This window comes from Trachurus japonicus, chromosome 3, assembly GCF_045865225.1.
Source record: "Trachurus japonicus isolate A0001 chromosome 3, Traja_1.0".
Taxonomy (NCBI): domain Eukaryota; kingdom Metazoa; phylum Chordata; class Actinopteri; order Carangiformes; family Carangidae; genus Trachurus; species Trachurus japonicus.
Window position 1 is genome coordinate 40393528 of NC_140909.1, and position 17307 is coordinate 40410834.

General features: G+C 42.1%; 1 protein-coding gene across 5 annotated transcripts in view; it reads left to right on the forward strand.

Annotated features, from left to right (window-relative positions):
- The window catches only part of uacab (uveal autoantigen with coiled-coil domains and ankyrin repeats b), a 68066-nt gene extending 51730 nt beyond the window's left edge, over positions 1 to 16336 (forward strand). For 2 of the 5 annotated variants that reach the window (XM_085772724.1, XM_085772731.1), the window contains exons 5-19: positions 121 to 178; positions 726 to 796; positions 1095 to 1201; positions 3533 to 3714; positions 4241 to 4278; positions 4666 to 4722; positions 5497 to 5604; positions 6425 to 6457; positions 7073 to 7165; positions 7719 to 7749; positions 7849 to 7898; positions 8079 to 10793; positions 11721 to 11873; positions 13016 to 13081; positions 15881 to 16336. In XM_085772724.1, coding sequence (XP_085628850.1) covers positions 121 to 178; positions 726 to 796; positions 1095 to 1201; positions 3533 to 3714; positions 4241 to 4278; positions 4666 to 4722; positions 5497 to 5604; positions 6425 to 6457; positions 7073 to 7165; positions 7719 to 7749; positions 7849 to 7898; positions 8079 to 10793; positions 11721 to 11873; positions 13016 to 13081; positions 15881 to 15952 — 3834 coding nt within the window. In that variant the 3' untranslated portion in view covers positions 15953 to 16336. The remainder of the gene's footprint in view (positions 1 to 120; positions 179 to 725; positions 797 to 1094; positions 1202 to 3532; positions 3715 to 4240; positions 4279 to 4665; positions 4723 to 5496; positions 5605 to 6424; positions 6458 to 7072; positions 7166 to 7718; positions 7750 to 7848; positions 7899 to 8078; positions 10794 to 11720; positions 11874 to 13015; positions 13082 to 15880) is intronic. The other 3 variants (XM_085772744.1, XM_085772750.1, XM_085772737.1) reach the window with 2 other exon arrangements.
- The last annotated feature ends 971 nt before the right edge of the window (positions 16337 to 17307 follow it).

Consider the following 17307-nt stretch of genomic DNA (forward strand, 5'->3'; position numbering starts at 1 on the left):
TCATCAATTATATTTTCTGGAATGTAGCCAAAATGTATTTCACAACTTCTGCCAGGGTATGTCAACTTTTGAGCACAACTGTACTTTTAATATAACACATCTGTTTATGTTATTTTACAGCACAACTGTCCAGTTGGGAATGTGGACCTACAAGGAAGAACAGCTCTACATGATGCTGGTGAGATTCTACTCTACCACAGACTTCACTGCAGTACTGACTGACACCACTGATTGTGCTCCAGTACTGACTCTAGTCCTGCTTCTACTCTGCCATAGCACTGACTCTACTGTAATCTGGTAGCAACTATAGTATAGTGCTGATTCTACACTATTATTGGTTATATTACTGTACGGACTCAACTAAATGTAATAATCTAAAACTGACTGACTGACAGTCCACTGTACTCTACCACAGAATCCACTGTAGCACTGACATCACTCTACTATAGCAGCTATTTTACTCTAGTCCCAGCTCTACTGTTTCACTTTTCTTTCATATGGTCCTACTTAACTCTACTCTTCTAATAAAAAATATTACCAGGAAAAACTACTAATAATACAAACTGTTGACAAGAATAACAAAATGTTTAGTTTTTTAATTTAAAGGCAGAATTTGTTTGGCCTTACTGCACTTTCCAACATATAAACTCAGGCTGACATTGACATTTTCTCAGTGTTAAATGGGATGAAATGATTGCTGTCGTTTCCACTCTCTCTCTCCACAGTCATGGCAGGCTGCTCATCCAGCGTGAAACTCCTCTGTGACAGTGGGGCCTCTGTGAATGCCAGTGATTTTGTGAGAATTAATATTGCACTCGATTTCACACACAATGTGTTGTAATGGCCTTGTCTACGATTTCTTTTCTCCATTTTTCTGGTGTTTAGTTGTCATTGTAGAAAAGCATATCAATCTGCTTGCTCCTTAAAGGCTTTTTAGTGGCAGCCATTAACTGCATGTAGGGACAGCCAGAGCAACACACAAAGGGATTCGCTAAATCTTAACTTGGGCTGCTTGAGTCAGGGCTCTGTAATTGTCGGTCATTCTGGGCCTTGTGTGGGTTTTCTTTACATATGTGTCTATGGTTTTGATCCAGGACGGCAGGACACCTCTGGTGCTTGCAACCCAGATGTGTCATTCACGCATCTGTCAGCTGCTGTTGGAGCGAGGGGCTGATATCACTGTACGGGACAAACAAAACAAGTAAGAGACATCATCCCTCTTGGTGACTTAGGGTGAATTCCAATTCCTATCTTAACCCTCAAGCTCAACCCTTAATCTTAGTAGCCCTCAAAACCAAGTGTTAAGGGCTATTTTGTGACACCCCTTAAATACAGATACATCTTCAGACTGTGGAGGGTTTGGCATTAGGTTATTATTTTTTTTATATTTGCACTGTTAACCCTACCAGTTTAATCATAAGCCACAAACGCAGCTATCATCGACGGGTTCCATCAGGTCCATGCTTTTGAAATTGTTGTGGACAATCTGTCAGTTATTACTTCGGTTATTAGTTGTTTTTTGTAGCCTATAAGTTAGTTGAGTTAGTTATAAGTTGATATTCAAACAAATAATCTATATAAATACTGCAACCACGGACATGTTCATCTGAAAGTCACCACATACTACGGCTTATTGAAAGACAAACCCCAGCTGTAACTATGTTTAGATAACTCTGTGGCTACGGGAGATGACATTCGCCTGGTCATGGAGAAAGGAAGGAGTTCCACCGCACACAATGTGGTCACTTAAATATTGATTTATTGTTTTAAAAGTTAAGCAATGCATTTCACCCAGTGGGCTTCATCAGGCCATAAGCCCTAACTCCTTCCTTTCTCCATGGACTCCTTTCCTGACACCACTGGCACCAATGTGAGGATCTAATCTGTGCTGTGCAGGGCACTCTCCCTTTCTCAATTAGCCTGGTCATCTTAGAACATTATCGGCGCAAACATTTTACAGTACGTAGGCTGTATCTTGAGAAAACAACTGAACAACTACATTACCACAGAGAAAAATGACCATTTTGTAACTAAACCATAGCAACATGGCTTGTCCGCACCGACCGGCTATTGACAAAAGATCGTAAAATAAAAAATAAATGTTATGCAACAATGAGGTAAATAATCAACAAAATGGACCTAAACTAAGATGATACAATGGTTTTCTTAATATTTATAACAAAGAAAATACTGCATTCTGGGTAGCCCTTGCTCCCAAGGATGGTGTCGGAGAATCTCAATATTGAGGCTATACAGCCCTTAAACTTGTCCCTCAACTTAACATTCTGAGAATCGGGACAGTACTAGCACTTCACGGGAGTGCGCGTTTTTGAGATTATGGGTTAAAATAGGAATTGGAATTCACCCTTACAACTTAAAGGGATAGTTCACCCTAGAATGATATTACGCTCATTATCTACTCACCCTCATGTTGACTAAGGGCTGGAAGAAGTTTCAGAGTCCACCGTCCCTTCTCTGAGTTACAGGGGGTCTTGACGTAGCAGTGCATGTCCATATAACGGTTGCAAAGGGACACCAGAGCTCTTCGTAAAAAAACACACACAAAAAAACATCCAAATACCTCCATGATGCTCGTATGTAATGTCCGTCTTGTGCTGAAGCCCCAAATTGCGTAACTGTCCCGAAAAAAATTAAATAAGTCTATATTTTAAGCTTGTTTGTAGCGGAAGCTTCTCGAAGCTCCTCTTCCTGGTCCGTCCAAATCTCGCGTGATTTGCGCCGGCGTCAGTGCGGTTACTGCGAATCACGCGAGATTTGGAAGGACCAGGAAGAGGAGCTTCGAGAAGCTTCCGCTACAAACAAGCTTAAAATATAGACTTATTTAATTTTTTTCGGGACAATTACGCAATTTTGGGCTTCAGCACAAGACGGACATTACATACGAGCATCATGGAGGTATTTGGATGTTTTTTTGTGTGTGTTTTTTTACGAAGAGCTCTGGTGTCCCTTTGCAACCGTTATATGGACATGCACTGCTACGCCAAGACCCCCTGTAACTCAGAGAAGGGACGGTGGACTCTGAAACTTCTTCCAGCCCTTAGTCAACATGAGGGTGAGTAGATAATGAGCGAAATATCATTCTAGGGTGAACTATCCCTTTAACATTACAACAGAGACAAAATGCCGCTGTATATTTGTGAAGTGTACCTGAATATATGATGTAAAATAGAAAAGATTTAGTGTGCATGTCTAGCTAACAAGGCACATGCAGTTCAGTTACAAAATCCATGTGTTTTGTTTCATGAATTTACAAAATGACAGTATAATACAAGGTCTCCTCACTTACTTATTCTGTTTTTTATTATTCATTTATTTATTATTCAACCCTAACACAAAGCAAAGAATCAATTACAAAGGACAAGAATTCAGCAACAGTTGTAAAAAATGCTCACAGAATTATTTTTTTTTTTGTTGCATTGTTTATATTTCAGTTCTTTGCATCAATCATATCAATAATACAGTGGAAACATAGCAAGTTCGTTCATGTTTGTGACTTTTTTGTCATCCTCAGGACGGCGCTGATTCTGGGCTGCGAGTACGGCTGTAAGGACGCAGTGGAGGTGTTGCTGAAAAGCGGTGTTGATGTGAAGGCCATCGACGGTTTGGGTCACGATGCCTTTCACTACGCTCGCCTCAGCAAGAACCCAGAGCTCGTCGCAATGGTCAAGAATTACATCGACAAAGTCAACAGAGGTAGGTAGCAAAGCATCACCTGAGACAGAACATCAACCAAACAAAGAAACAGAGACTGATCAGACCAATGATGCTGTTCTTTTCAAATGTTTTGTCTTTATGTAAGGCACATTGAGTTGCCTTAGTATGAAATGCGCTATATAAATAAAGATGCCTTGCCCTTGCCTTGCCAGTGAAGAAAGAAAAACTGAAATCTGAAATTCAAACTTGATGCCCACCATGTAGTGTGAAACAAACATCTCTTGTATTTTATAAAATCCTCTTAAAGCTGCCAATCTGTAACATAATATCCCCATCCCCACTGTTATAGACTGCTTTTATTTTCTAGTCTTACGTGCATTAGTCTCTTAGAGTTCACTCTTATTTCATAATTTGCATATTTTTCTGATATATTATTTTTGTCTTTCTTCTGTGTATTACCTTCCCTGACCTTGAGACGCTGCTCTGTAAACAAACCACTTTGTCCCATCTTGATAATATATGAAAGGAAAGAAACTGAATTTGTTTTGTTCTGGTTTCATCGCAGATAAAGAGGCTGCAAAGATGGAACAGTGGAAGCGACAGGTAACCCTCCATTAAATGTCACATATAGTGAAGAGAAGCTGTTCTCCATTTCTCCTTTACATATTTTAAAGGACTTCCATGTTTACGTGTGGCATGATGAGAACAACAATGATATTACATTTCAGTTACAGTTCAAAATGTGACAACGGTCAGTGTTGTTTACATCCCAAAGTCATTAATTTGTGAGAATCCTATCTGTCCATCATTCGCTAATACTTTCTGAAGCCTGTTCAGCCTTTTCATATTTCAGAGTCTAGGCTGCTGCTCAGTTGTGCGTGGCTGCCATCTAGTGGTTATAAGTGAGAGTTGTTGCATAAGCTTTGCAAACCAGTTGTTATGTCATATGCTGAAAAGATGGTAAAACAAAAAATCCTGTGTCATCCTCAGCATTCAGTGGAGAGATCAGAAGCAGCTGAGCTTAACAGAAGGGATAAGGTCATACATGTAAGTGCTGTTTAACTTCAGCCATATTGATTCAGCTTGACTGGAACTCATGAGCAACTCATACCATTTAAAGTGAGTGAATTCACTGCACTCACATTTAAGACCAACCAAGGCATCTGTCCACACAGCAGTGATTACTTATTAGTTTTTTCCCACACCAATAGTTAGATTTTAATTTATTTTAAGACATTATACTATATCTTTCACTCTCAAGTTCAAATTAACAACAATAGCAAACAATAATAAAAAAATAAAGGATGTCACTCAAAGTGATTAAAAGTAATTTTTTTCACCCAAATCTGCAGCTCCACTCTGCGTTACATAGTTTATAAGCAATTTTCACTTCACTGTTTGGCTGGCCGGTCCATAAATTTACTGTTTTGGTTCAATCCGGGTGTTCTAGTGTCATTTTCACCAGGACAAGGCAGCTGTTTGCACTGCCCACTGGCTGTGAGCAGGTCATGAACAGTCCAGACAGCAGAGAGATACAGTTAGACTGGAGCAGGTGAAGCTAGGAGAACATGTAGCCAGAAATGAGTTGATGGAGACCACGTCAGAAAAAGAAGAATGCACTATGGCTACATTACTACTGGATGTATTGATACATAGCAGTTTGCGAACAACTTTGCATTAACTTAAGAGATGATGATATGCCAGTGCGGTGTCTACAGCTTGTCTCAGCTGCCCCCTAGTGGACAAAGCCAGAAACAGAAAAGCATCATTAGATGTGTATTTTTGTAAGCCTTAAATATTGTCTGTGTGGATGTGTTCCAGGACCTGGAGAGACAGAATGAGACCCTGCAGGAAAGTCTGAAGAAGTACCACCAGGAGCAGAGATCCCTGCTGGACAAGGTTAACATGCTACAGCAACAGCTCTCACAGGTAAACAATACACCAGCACACTGTTTTTGTTTTTCAGTGTGTAAGGTTTTCTGTGGATGGGTGGATCTGAGATGTTTGAGTGTGAAATATAAAGGAATATGATAATAAATGCTGAGATGAGTTCTGCTCCTTTAGAATAATACCATAGTCACAAGTTCTGCCAAGATAATAAATGCACTACTTCATTTAGTAAATGTGTAATCACAGGTTTTTCTTTCAGAGCAGGCTTTTAGCACTGATTGCTTATAGACAAGATTAATTCTATTAATTACAAGCCACGGCAAAAAAAAAAAGGCTATTTGTACAGAAACTGAGCATATTTTCCTACGCTCAGCAGGAAGCGGGTAATTCAGGCTGTCTACTTGTCTGTCTCAGATGATGGTGATGCTATCTATAGACATGCCTCTGCCTCCACTCTCAAACCCCTTGATTCACTTCATCACTCCACCCTGAGATTCATTACTGATGACAGTTGCTTTACCCATCATTGCATGTTATATGAAAAGGGTGGGGAAGCATCTCTAACAGTGAGACATTACAGATGTTTGTTTCTGTTTTCTGCTACCCCTACTGCTGCTGCTGCTCAGTTGTTTGTTTTCTTATTATATGTATAATTTATTCTCTTAAGCTTAGTTTTGACATAATTGAAAAAGATTTTTTAAGATTTGAATAAAGGTTCAAAGAAAGAATGGCAAGCCAGTGAGATTGCTCAATATGAGCCAACAGCATGATTTTTATTCCCATGACTACAAAGACATTCACTAAAAAGAATTGTAATGGTTTATGGTCAGTTATTTTGTGTTTTCTCTTTGATCTGCAGGAAAAAATGTCTGCTGAGGACACTCAGAAAGAGGTATTTTCACTTTCTTAAATTTATTCAATATCTAACACACAGATGCAGCTGGGTCTCACAAAGAAATACTGTTCTGCAAACCACTTCTAAGAAGTTGTCCACTGAAATCTTCCCACATCCACCGCTTTACTGCCTTAAAAGCTTTGGCATTAACTGCAATTTGCCACGTACAGCCCTTTGGAGGATAACTTTATTACAAATGACGTCAAGAAGCCCATAGAAATGGTTAAATATTGCTAGACTGGTTGTGGCTGGAGACATCACGCTCTCAGCTCATCCATTAATCCTCAGCAACACCACATCTTAACCTTTTCAAAACATCTACTTGGACACAAGCATGAAGTGATCAGATTTTTGTTGACTTGAGCTACTCAGAAACTTCTATTCTAAATATTCTAAATAATTAAAAATAGGTACATGTAATACCTTCTTACTGACTCCCTTCAAGTCTTAACTATATATAGGCTATTGTTAGCCTGGATAGACATAGATGGAAACTGCAACTTGACTAGTTGGTGGAGACACAGAACCATGAGGCCCTAATTCTAGACTTTAATTTTAACTTATCTACTTATCAACCCACTCATCCCTGTGATTTTCTTTTTACTGGATCAGAAGGAGCAGTTGAAGGTGTTGCTCGGTACTAAAGAGAAAGAGGAAGGGGCTCGAGGACTGGAGACTGTCAAAGTCCAGCTTCGTAGTACTTTGGTCAGTGACTTGATGTCTGTGTGATTTCTGTTGAAGTCTGACGGTGTAAAGTTCTGTTAGTTTACAAACACCCAGTGACCAGCAGACCTGCTAAACTCATCTCAACAATTCTACAATAAATCCACATTCATGACGGTGATTAAGTTCAGTCTATGCTGAGGTGTTGGTACAACTTCACAGTCGTTTTGAAGGATGTCATTTGTGTTGAAGTGTAGTGCTGTACCTGTTCTGATAGGCAGTTCTCTTATTTTGTCCATCACACAAGCTGCATAATGTAATACACTTCAACATCAGCACAAACCACATCCTTCACAAATGACCATAGAGATGAATCAGCAAATCTCTAACAGAGTTTCAACAAAAAGCTGAACATTACAACCTTCATGAAAGTAGGAAAGCTGGTGACTCATTGTACTGAACTGCATTACTTTGAGCTATGCATATTCAATAATATGAAAATGAGTTCTGCTCAAACCTTCTGTTTAGAGTTAAATAGGATTTATTGTAAGATTGAGCCATTTTGTAATGAGTTTGTATCTGTATGTGTTCACAGGGGGACTACTGTGGGCAGTCTGTCATTAAAGGTTAGATTTACTCAATTTCTTGAGTCCTTTCATATTTAATCATTAAAATATGAGTTGGTCACATGTTAAACATTGTGTTTGTTCGATGTTGTCTTGCAGGCAAAGAAAATGTTTTGGTCAAACAAGCTCACAGCCTGGATTCTGATCAGGTACATATTTATATATATGTGGAACAGTTACATGTCAATTGCAAATGTTTGCTCCATCGTTCCCTAGAATGAATCAATTTCTATATAAAGGGAGGGAAAAGGAACATTCACATAAACATTTGAGCAAAAACAGCGATTTTATATTCTCAGTTGTCACATGTTTTTTTCCTCTGTATGCAGATCATCCAGAATCCTGCCATGTCACGTTCACTGTCCAGGCCTCTAGAGAAGAGTCCAGCAGCTGTAGGCTGGGACCTCTCTGGTGAGGTAGACGCACTCAGACGTGAACTTGAGGCAGTGAAGAGAAGACAGCAGGCGGCGGAGGAGGAGACCACACGACTTCAGTCTGCCCTGAACCGTAAAAACAGAGAATGCCAAGAACTGATTCACAGCCGAGACGTGATCCAGAAACAGGGTGACCAGCAGGTTAAAGAGCTGGAGGACGCCCTTGGAGACGTCCAGAAGAGGATGCTGGACTCTGAGTGTAAAGTCAAACAGCTGCAGGCCCACGTAGTGGCAGTTAAGGAACACCTGGGAGGCCAGGCGACGGAGGAACTGCGAGTGCAGCTCCTGGATGTCAAGGCCAAGTACGAAGGAGCCTCAGCCGAAGTCTGTCGTGTCCGCAATCGTCTCAAACAGAGCGAGAAGGCCTTGGAGGAGTACAAGTCCAGCGAAAACCAGTTAGCGACTGAGGCTGAAAGGCTGACCCAAGAGGTGGGAGTCCTGACGGCAGAACGAGACGAACTGGTAGAGAACCTCGTAGAAATGGAAACCCAACTGAAGGAGACCCACGCTAAACACGGAGGCGTGGTACCGTCGGAGAAGTTTGACAACATGAAAAACCTGCTGACGAATGCCGTCGATGAGAAGGAACGACAGCTGGCCGAGCTGAGGGAAGACTACGACCGCGTCCTGGAGGAAGTGGCCGAGCTCCACCGAAAGCTGGATGGCCCCTCGTCCCAGGGAGGAGCGTGGGCCGCGTCCGCCGAGGAGCAGCAGAGGATACGGGCCGCTCTGGAGGAGCAGAACACTTCGCTGAAAAGGAAACTGGTGGACGTCACCGCCAAAAGCCAGGCCCTCATCCAGGAGGTGGAGGAGAGCGAGGAGGAAAGAGATATACTACGAGACCAACTGGACGAGCTCAACAGCAGGATGGAGACGGACTTTGTACCCGTCAAGGAGCACGAGGAAGCTCAGACGAACATGGTGACGGCTTTGGAGGAGCTGAAGGACAAGCTGGTGGAAGCCAGCGAACGTCACGGCAAAGCAGAGGGACAAGTCCAGCAGCTTCAGGCCGAGAGGGCGGCGCTGCAGGAGAACATCAGGAGTCTCCAAACCGCCAGGGACAGACACCAGAGCGAGACGGAGACTCTGAGATCTCAGAATGGCGATCTGACGAAGAAACTGGACCAGTTGCAGAGGAGATGTGAAGACAGAGATAAAGAGTGTGTGCAGCTGACCACACAGAGCCAAACTCTGAAACAGAGCCTGGAGGGAGAGTACGTTCCCAGACAGCAGCATGAGCAAGTGAAGGTGGAGTTGCATTCCACCTTAGAGAGCATTAAAGCCGAGATGTTTAAGTTGGAAACCAAGGAAAAAGAAAGTGGTGAGGAACTGAAGAATGTGAAAGAAGGAAATGAAAAGTTGAAAGAGGAATTGGACAAAGTTTTGTTGGAGATGAAGGAAAGCTACATAAAGATAGAAGATCACAAGTCGACCACAGACACTATGACTGCTACTGTGATTGAGGCAGAGAATAGAGCAAAAGAAGCAGCAGAAAAGTACGTGTTGGCCCAGGAGGAAACGGTGAAGCTTACAGAAGAGTTAGAAGCCCAGAGGATAGAACTTGACACCATACAGGAGGCTATTCAGTCCAAGTTCATCCCACTGACGGCGGCCGAGGAGAAGGAACACTCGTACAGTGCCCAGGTGAAGGAGCTGACAGTCAAGCTGCTGGAAATGGAGGAGAAGTATGACAAAGAAAGGTCTGCTAGAGAAAGTGACAAGCTGGAGAAAGAGAAACTAAAGCTGGAGATTGAATCTGTCCAACAAAGACTGGACGCTGCTTTAGTCACCAGCGAAAAGCACAAGGAAGTAGAGGGAGAGTTCACAGGTAGATTTGAGGAGATGACTCAGAAGCTGGTCAGCTTGGAGGAGCAGCACAAGGTGGTTACGCTCCAGAAAGCCGATCTTGAAGACCAGAACGGCCTTTGCAACACTCAGATCCAGAATCTGCAGGAGCGTCTGAAATCGGAGTTGACTCGGATAGCGACGTACGACACGGAACTGAAAGCCCTCAACGACACCGTGCAGCAAGCACAGGCCGACTGCAAGAAGGCGAGAGAGGCTCAGCAGGAGGAGGCCCAGAGGGTTAGCGGCTTACAGAAAGAGCTGCAAGAACACCAGGGGGATCAGACCTCTCTGCTGCAACAGCACGTCAACGAGAAGGCGGCCCTGGATGGCGAGGTGGCCAAGCTTCGGATGGCTCTCCGGGAAGAGGAGGAGAACAACGCCCAGAGGGCCGAAGACGTCTCCGCCCTGCAATCCGAGCTCCTCCGAGCCACGCAGGCTCTGGAGGAGGTCCGCTACAAGGAAGACCACATGAGCCAGCTGACGAAGGAGAAGCAGCAGCTGCAGGAGGAGACGGCCAACCTGAACAACAAGCTGCTGAGCTTGGCAGAGGAGTGCGAAGAGGCACGTCGGCGGGCGACACAAGCAATGGAGGGCGAGAGCAACGCCAGGACGGAGATGGAGACAGTTCAGGAGAAGGGACGAGGCGTAGAAAGAGAAATTAGAGATCTGAAGGAGAGGTACGATGAGTCGCTCAGCACCATCTGTGATCTTCAGAGGAGGATCCAGACATCAGCTCAGCAGACCGAGGCCAAAGACAAGAAGGTGGGATTATGTACATTATAATAAACAGACTTTGTCAGTCATGGTTTTATTATTGCAAGTAATTATACTAATGAGAGCTAAATGTAACTGGTTTGAAAGAAAAGAATGTTAAATTATGTTTTCAAACATTTGTTTCTATTTTACTGATCATTTATATATATCCTACATCAGGGATAGTTCAACATTTCAAGTCATCTGTGAAAGGGGTTGATGATCATGGGTTACATCCACAGTGTCATTCAAAAAAGAGTTTTAGGTTTTAGTAAAGTTGTAGTAGGAGTAGGTTTGTAACCTTTAATTCTCGGTGCAAGCTATTTTTAGAACGGCGGAGCAGAGCCGTGAGCTGCTCAGAGCTACGCTACGGAGGCTAATCGGATTTCTTGGTTTCCCTCATCAAACTCATCAAATACACAATCCAACAACTCTAAAACGCTCTGGTGGACAAGTTGTGACCTGCACATTCACCACGCTATGAGATAATAACGAAATGTCACGAGATGGAGTTTTTTTCGAGGCAAATGCAGAGACTGCTTGCCGAAAAACTGCTCCCGATGGGAACGCGCATCAGCGGTTTTGCACGAATTTACCTCTAAAACAACTCTGTCTGGTAACGTTCCGTTATTATCTCATAGTGTGGTGAATGTGCAGGTCACAACTTGTCCACCAGAGCGTTTTGGAGTTGTTGGATTGTGTACAGTATTTGATGAGTTTGATGAGGGAAACCAAGAAATCCCATTAGCCTCCATAGCGTAGCTCTGAGCAGCTCACACCTCTGCTCCACCGTTCTAAAAATAGCTTGCACCAACAATTAAAGGTAACAAACCTACTCCTAAAGCTATGGGGATTTGTTGAACTATCCCTTTAAGCAATGGAAAAAGGATGTACAATAATATAATGCGTGTGTGTGTGTGTGTGTTTGTTACACAGATCACAGAGTTGCTGACGGACGTGGAGCGGTTGAAGCAGGCCCTGAACGGTCTGTCCCAGCTGGCATACACCAGCAACGCACCCCACAAGAGGCAGACGCAGCACATCGACACGCTCCAGGCCCAGATCAAGAGCCTACAGCAGCAGCTGGCTGTGAGTGGACACACATTACATATGATAGATATAAATATGTATACCCACCCAGACAATGATGCATATTCTGAGGGTGCAGTCTCTGGGGGAAAAAAGGGAGAGGGGTTGCTTTGGAAACATTTTTATTCATAAAATTAAGCAGGAAAGTTAAGTTGTTCAAATGATATTAATAGATTTGCAGAAAAAGAAAAGATCATGAGGTACATGGTGTGTTTTCCCACTCAGACATTATTGTGCTCATGCAGACACATGTGGCGTAGGATCAGACACAACTAAACAAACGTTTGAATGCTAATGCAGCATCCCAGAATGAAATCTGTTTTTCAGTACCATGGATAGCGTCGCCTGGCCACACGAGCCAGAAAAGCTTATTTATAAATTTCAGTAGGCAGTAGCACAATGAGCTACGTAATGTAATGCAAAAATAAATAAGCTGCAGTCACATGAGCGCAGACAGTGGAAATCCATTTCTGATTTTATTGTTGTTTGCACTATAGACTGTTCTCACATTGCAATGCTTTACTTAGACATCCCCACTGGGGGACAAAAATAATTCAGCATAGGCAGGGATATATAGAGCAGCCCACCCCCTCCCTCCTGGCAAAGTGCACCCAGCATATTCTGCTTCATATTTAGATAGATTTCCTGCACAGTAACTGTCAGAAAAATAACTGTATGAACCAGTGTGAAGTTTTTTTGAACTTTTTTTTCTATATTTTACATGATGATGATGTTCAAAGTTTTCCTGATGAGGGATAATGCAGAAACACATAGGGCTCACAATCCTCAATCACAGTTCTGTGATTGGTCAAAGTGCATTAGCTCATGTTACATTATAAATAGTTATATGGAAAGTAATTCAGAGAACAAAATCATACATAACATTATACAATGTAAAGTGATTGATTTATATTGGTGACTGCTGCTCCATATTTAGAAACCTCTGCGTCTTCCATGTAAACTGATTATTTTTAACAAAGGAACGAGGGTGTTCAGCTGCTCTTGTTGTAACATTTTAGTGTAGCTGGTAGATTTATTATAATGTCTAGCTCTAATTTAGCGACTGAACTGCATCTGTATTCACAAGCTGGTGTAATCACTGTGTCATCTTCATTTCTCTCTTCTCCCTTCTGCCTGATAAGGATGCTGAGAGGCAACACAGGGAGGTCGTCTCGATTTATCGAACTCATCTTCTCAGTGCAGCACAGGTGAGTTAACTCTCATTAATCTCTATTGAAGTGATAATCACCTTGTTTCTTTCTTCAGCTCCTAAACTACACAATGACTACTAGGGGTGTGCATTGGCACTGCCCTCACGATTTGATTCGATTCGATTCTACGATGCATTGCGATGCATCAAAATTCTACTGCACAACACGGCAAATTTTTCATCAGTCATGAGATATTGAACAACAGATTTTATCGGCTGCTATGTATTATCACTCTCCTGTATCTTTGACATAAATGTCATTAAATAAAATAAAATTTAATGGTACAGGCCAGCGGCAACACTGCTACTGCTGGTGCTGCTGCTTAGCATGTAGCTACAGGCTGCGCATGTCGTTGCTCCGGAAATACCACCGGAGGTAGGCTAATTGAAACTTCACAACTTTATTTGAGGCCAGAAAATAAACAGTGACATAATCGATTATGGCACGTTGCCGCATCGATGCTGAATCGTGCATGTCCCGCATTGCAATGCATCGCCGAATCGATTATTGTTGACACCCCTAATGACTACTGAGGGAGTTTGTCTCATGAAAAGGCCTGATTGAAATAATATGCGTCATGACAGAATAATAGAACAGATAAAAGTGCTCAAAAAGGAATGATTTCTTTAGAACATGCTCAGTTAATGTGTCTTTACCAGCTCCGGGATGTTTATAATTCGATTTTAATTTAGTTACCCTTGTGTGTACATGTATGGTACTCTGGAAAAGTTTAAGGCAGTTTAAGTGAAGTGGAGATGCTTTCAAAAATAAGCCATGAATAGTCTTTGTTTCAGCAAAGAAACAAAGAAAAGTAAACTTCATCCAAAGTTCAGTCAACAGAAGAAACCTAAATCAGATCTAGTTCTCCTCCACACACTTGCACACAGTTCTTCCAGGTTCTTGACTGGCAGCTTGTTGAAGCCTCTTGGAGAACGTGCCATAGTTGTTGTGTGGACTGAGGCTGTCTGAGTGTTTCTGTCTCTTCATGTTATCTCAGACTGAGGACTCTGTGGGGGGTTGTACTGTCTGTTACAGGACTTAGTTTCTTCTGGTCAATTCAATAGCTATTTTTGACACTAGCTGTAATGTTTGGGTCATTGTCATGCTGCAGAATAAACGTGAGACCAATCAGAGGACTATGTAGAGCAGTGGTTGTCAAACTTTTCCCTAAACTGACACAAATTAGGACCCTCCCATTGGACAAAATCTTGAAACAAAGCAGAAATACAGGCAAGGCAATTTTATTTGTATAGCCTGTTTTTACAAACAGTTGTCTCAAAGGGCTTTACATGGCATCATAACAACATCCTCTGTCCTAAGACCCTCACATCCACTGAGGAAAAACTCCATGGAAAACCCTTTGAACAGGGAAAAAATTGGAGAAACCTCAGGGTGAGCAACAGATCCCTCACCCAGGACGGACAGATGTGACATAGATGTTGTTACAGACAAGAAAACAGTTTACAACAGAGAATGTGAAAAACATGGAAATGTTAACAACAGCTGAAGGAGGAAGCTTCTGGTAGGCAAGGGAGGCAGGGAGAGCTGGCCAGCAAAATGGGGGGACTGGATGGCAGACTGGTTCATGGGAAGGGAGGACAGGCCGGTTTAACAGCAGGGGAAAAGGGGGGTAGGGGGGCGATGCAGGCGGCGGCTGGTGCAGAGAGATGGATCTGCGGAAACACAGAGAGAGTGCGAGACACCAAGGCCGAACTACAAAGTGCAACAGATAATGATAGTTCAAAAGGAGAGGAGGGGAGAGGGCTCCATGTAACCAGATGTGTCCCCCAGCAGTCTAACTGTGCGTTCACACCAAAAGCTTCCAAAGTGTCAAAACGCCGGAAGTCAATTCATTTTCAAAGAGAGCCCAGCGACACTTGAGCGTCCAAAGTGTCAACTGGCGTCACCGCGCTTCCAAAGTGTCCAAAGCCTCACCAGACGAGAAGCAAAGCCATGGTTAACTTTAGGGTAATTATTTAATTAAATCCAATACAAAGGTGACAAAGAAAAAAGATCACAGTGTGTAAATACAGAGCCATCCTTCATAAAAAGAAGACTGAAGTCAGATTTAGTCGAACCCCAGTATGTTCAGTATGTTCAGTATCTGTCCTGTCATTCCCATCAACAGCATGTTCTAGAAAGCTCACGCCACAATGTTTCTTATGTTCTAAAGCCTGCTGTCAGTAGAAAGTAATTACAACAGGGCTAAGTTAGTGTAGAGGTGAAACAGCAGCTGCAGCACGTCTCTAGCTGGCCTCCAGTCAACATTACCGGGAGGCAAAACAGATCAGTGACAGGGGGGTGTGCTGCACTGGCACCACAAAAACAATCAACAATCACAACACTGCACAGACTGAATGATACGTATACAACAAGAAAAACATACGTATCTGTGACATCATACCTGTTTTATCGCCTCATGGTCATACTTTAAATAAGATGAGCCGCAACAACTTTCAGCACTTTGTCACCATCCTTCGTATTTTCTCAATACAGTGAAGAAAGCCCACTGGTAATTTGAAGCAGCCATTACAGGTGGATTGCGGAAATGTAATGGTCTGCAGGGGACGCATTTTTCATCAAAAAGGAAACATCAAAAATGCAGAAAATGGCTCTAAAAAATGGAATCAGCCTAGATTATCTAAAATACATGTAGGTGTACTGCAGTGTAGCTGTCAGGAGCTGAACCCTAGAATTATCTGTTGTGTGAATAACTGACAAGAGAAAATAGTTCACAGTGATAACACTTTAAATTGATTAACTGAAGTCTTTTTTTTTCATGATTGTCTGTCTCAGGGCCACATGGATGAGGACGTCCAAGCCGCCTTGCTACAGATCATCCGTATGAGACAGGAGTTTGTGTGTTAAAGCTGCCTCCTACCAAACACAGTTCTACCTGCTGACTCCGATTCACCATTTTTTTTCTTTTTTTACAAACTCCCTGCTGCCAAGTGTCCCCGCTGTGGCCCCTGTGGGTGCTCAGTGTGTGTGTGTCTGTTTGTCTCTCTACAAACAGTCTGAAATCCATGACCCATTTTTGGTTTTTGGATGTTTTGTTTTTTTACTAGCACCAATATGGTTCAATAGAAACACAGCAAATGAATGAAAACTCAGTTGACCTAAATTGATAGTGCACCACTTGTAGTCAGTGTCCTGGATCAGACTGAGCAGTGAAGTGATTTTTCTTTTTTTTTCCATCACCTGCTGTTGATGCAGAAATGTTTTTCAATGAGTGAAAACGTGATTCCACACATTTCTGTTAAGTCTTTTTTTGAATGACACTGTGGATGTAACCCATGATCATCAACCCCTTTCACAGATGACTTGAAATGCACAACTGAAATGTAGAATGGACATGCACAAATACCACTTTTCACATTCCCACCTAACAGTCAGCACTCATCCAGTGTTTTTTTTATTTTATTTTTATTTTTTTTAATAGTCAACAGCATTTTCTTTTCAAAGATTGAAAGGGTAGGTTCACATTTTTTCAATCTGACAATAATACAATACTGTCATGCCTGGACGGTACAGTATACACATTGAATTAGTTACAGGAAGCTGTTATCATTCCTCCTGTTCATACTGAAGAGACATGGCTTCAGAGGAATGATAGAAGAGTTATATTCAAGAGAATTTATGACATCTAACATCAAAAAGATAAATGTTTGACATATTCATCTTGTGACATGTAAGAGGTCTGAGAGGTGAACACATGATTTCTTTCAGTAGTCAGACAGCTTCTGGAATAAAAAGCAAAACTCCCCTATTCACAGAACATGCAGGCAATCTATAGTCACCGGGTACACATGGAGGGTTATGAATAATATTGTTTAGTTGGATAACATATTTAAAAGAATGTCCTTGTTGAGATTTAAACAAAAAAAGAAAAGAAAAATAGTGGAGTAAAACATTTAACTTCTGATGTGCTGTGTTGGAGTTGAGTTCAGATAGAGTCAATAGTTACACTGCCATGTTACTGTGCACATGAACAAACATAAGTGTTTAACTCAGAATATACTTAAACTAAGTCAGATTTGCTGAAGCCTCTTATTAACATGAATTAACCTCAGAGTTAGGTTTTGACTTGATTTTTCTGACACTGGGAAAGCACCAGAAAGCAATCTCTCCAGACCACAACAATGATTAGAGATTTTTTTTTTAAGTGAACCTATCCTTTAATCAAGCTCATGTCAGGTGTAGGACTAAAGCTATATTCTTGT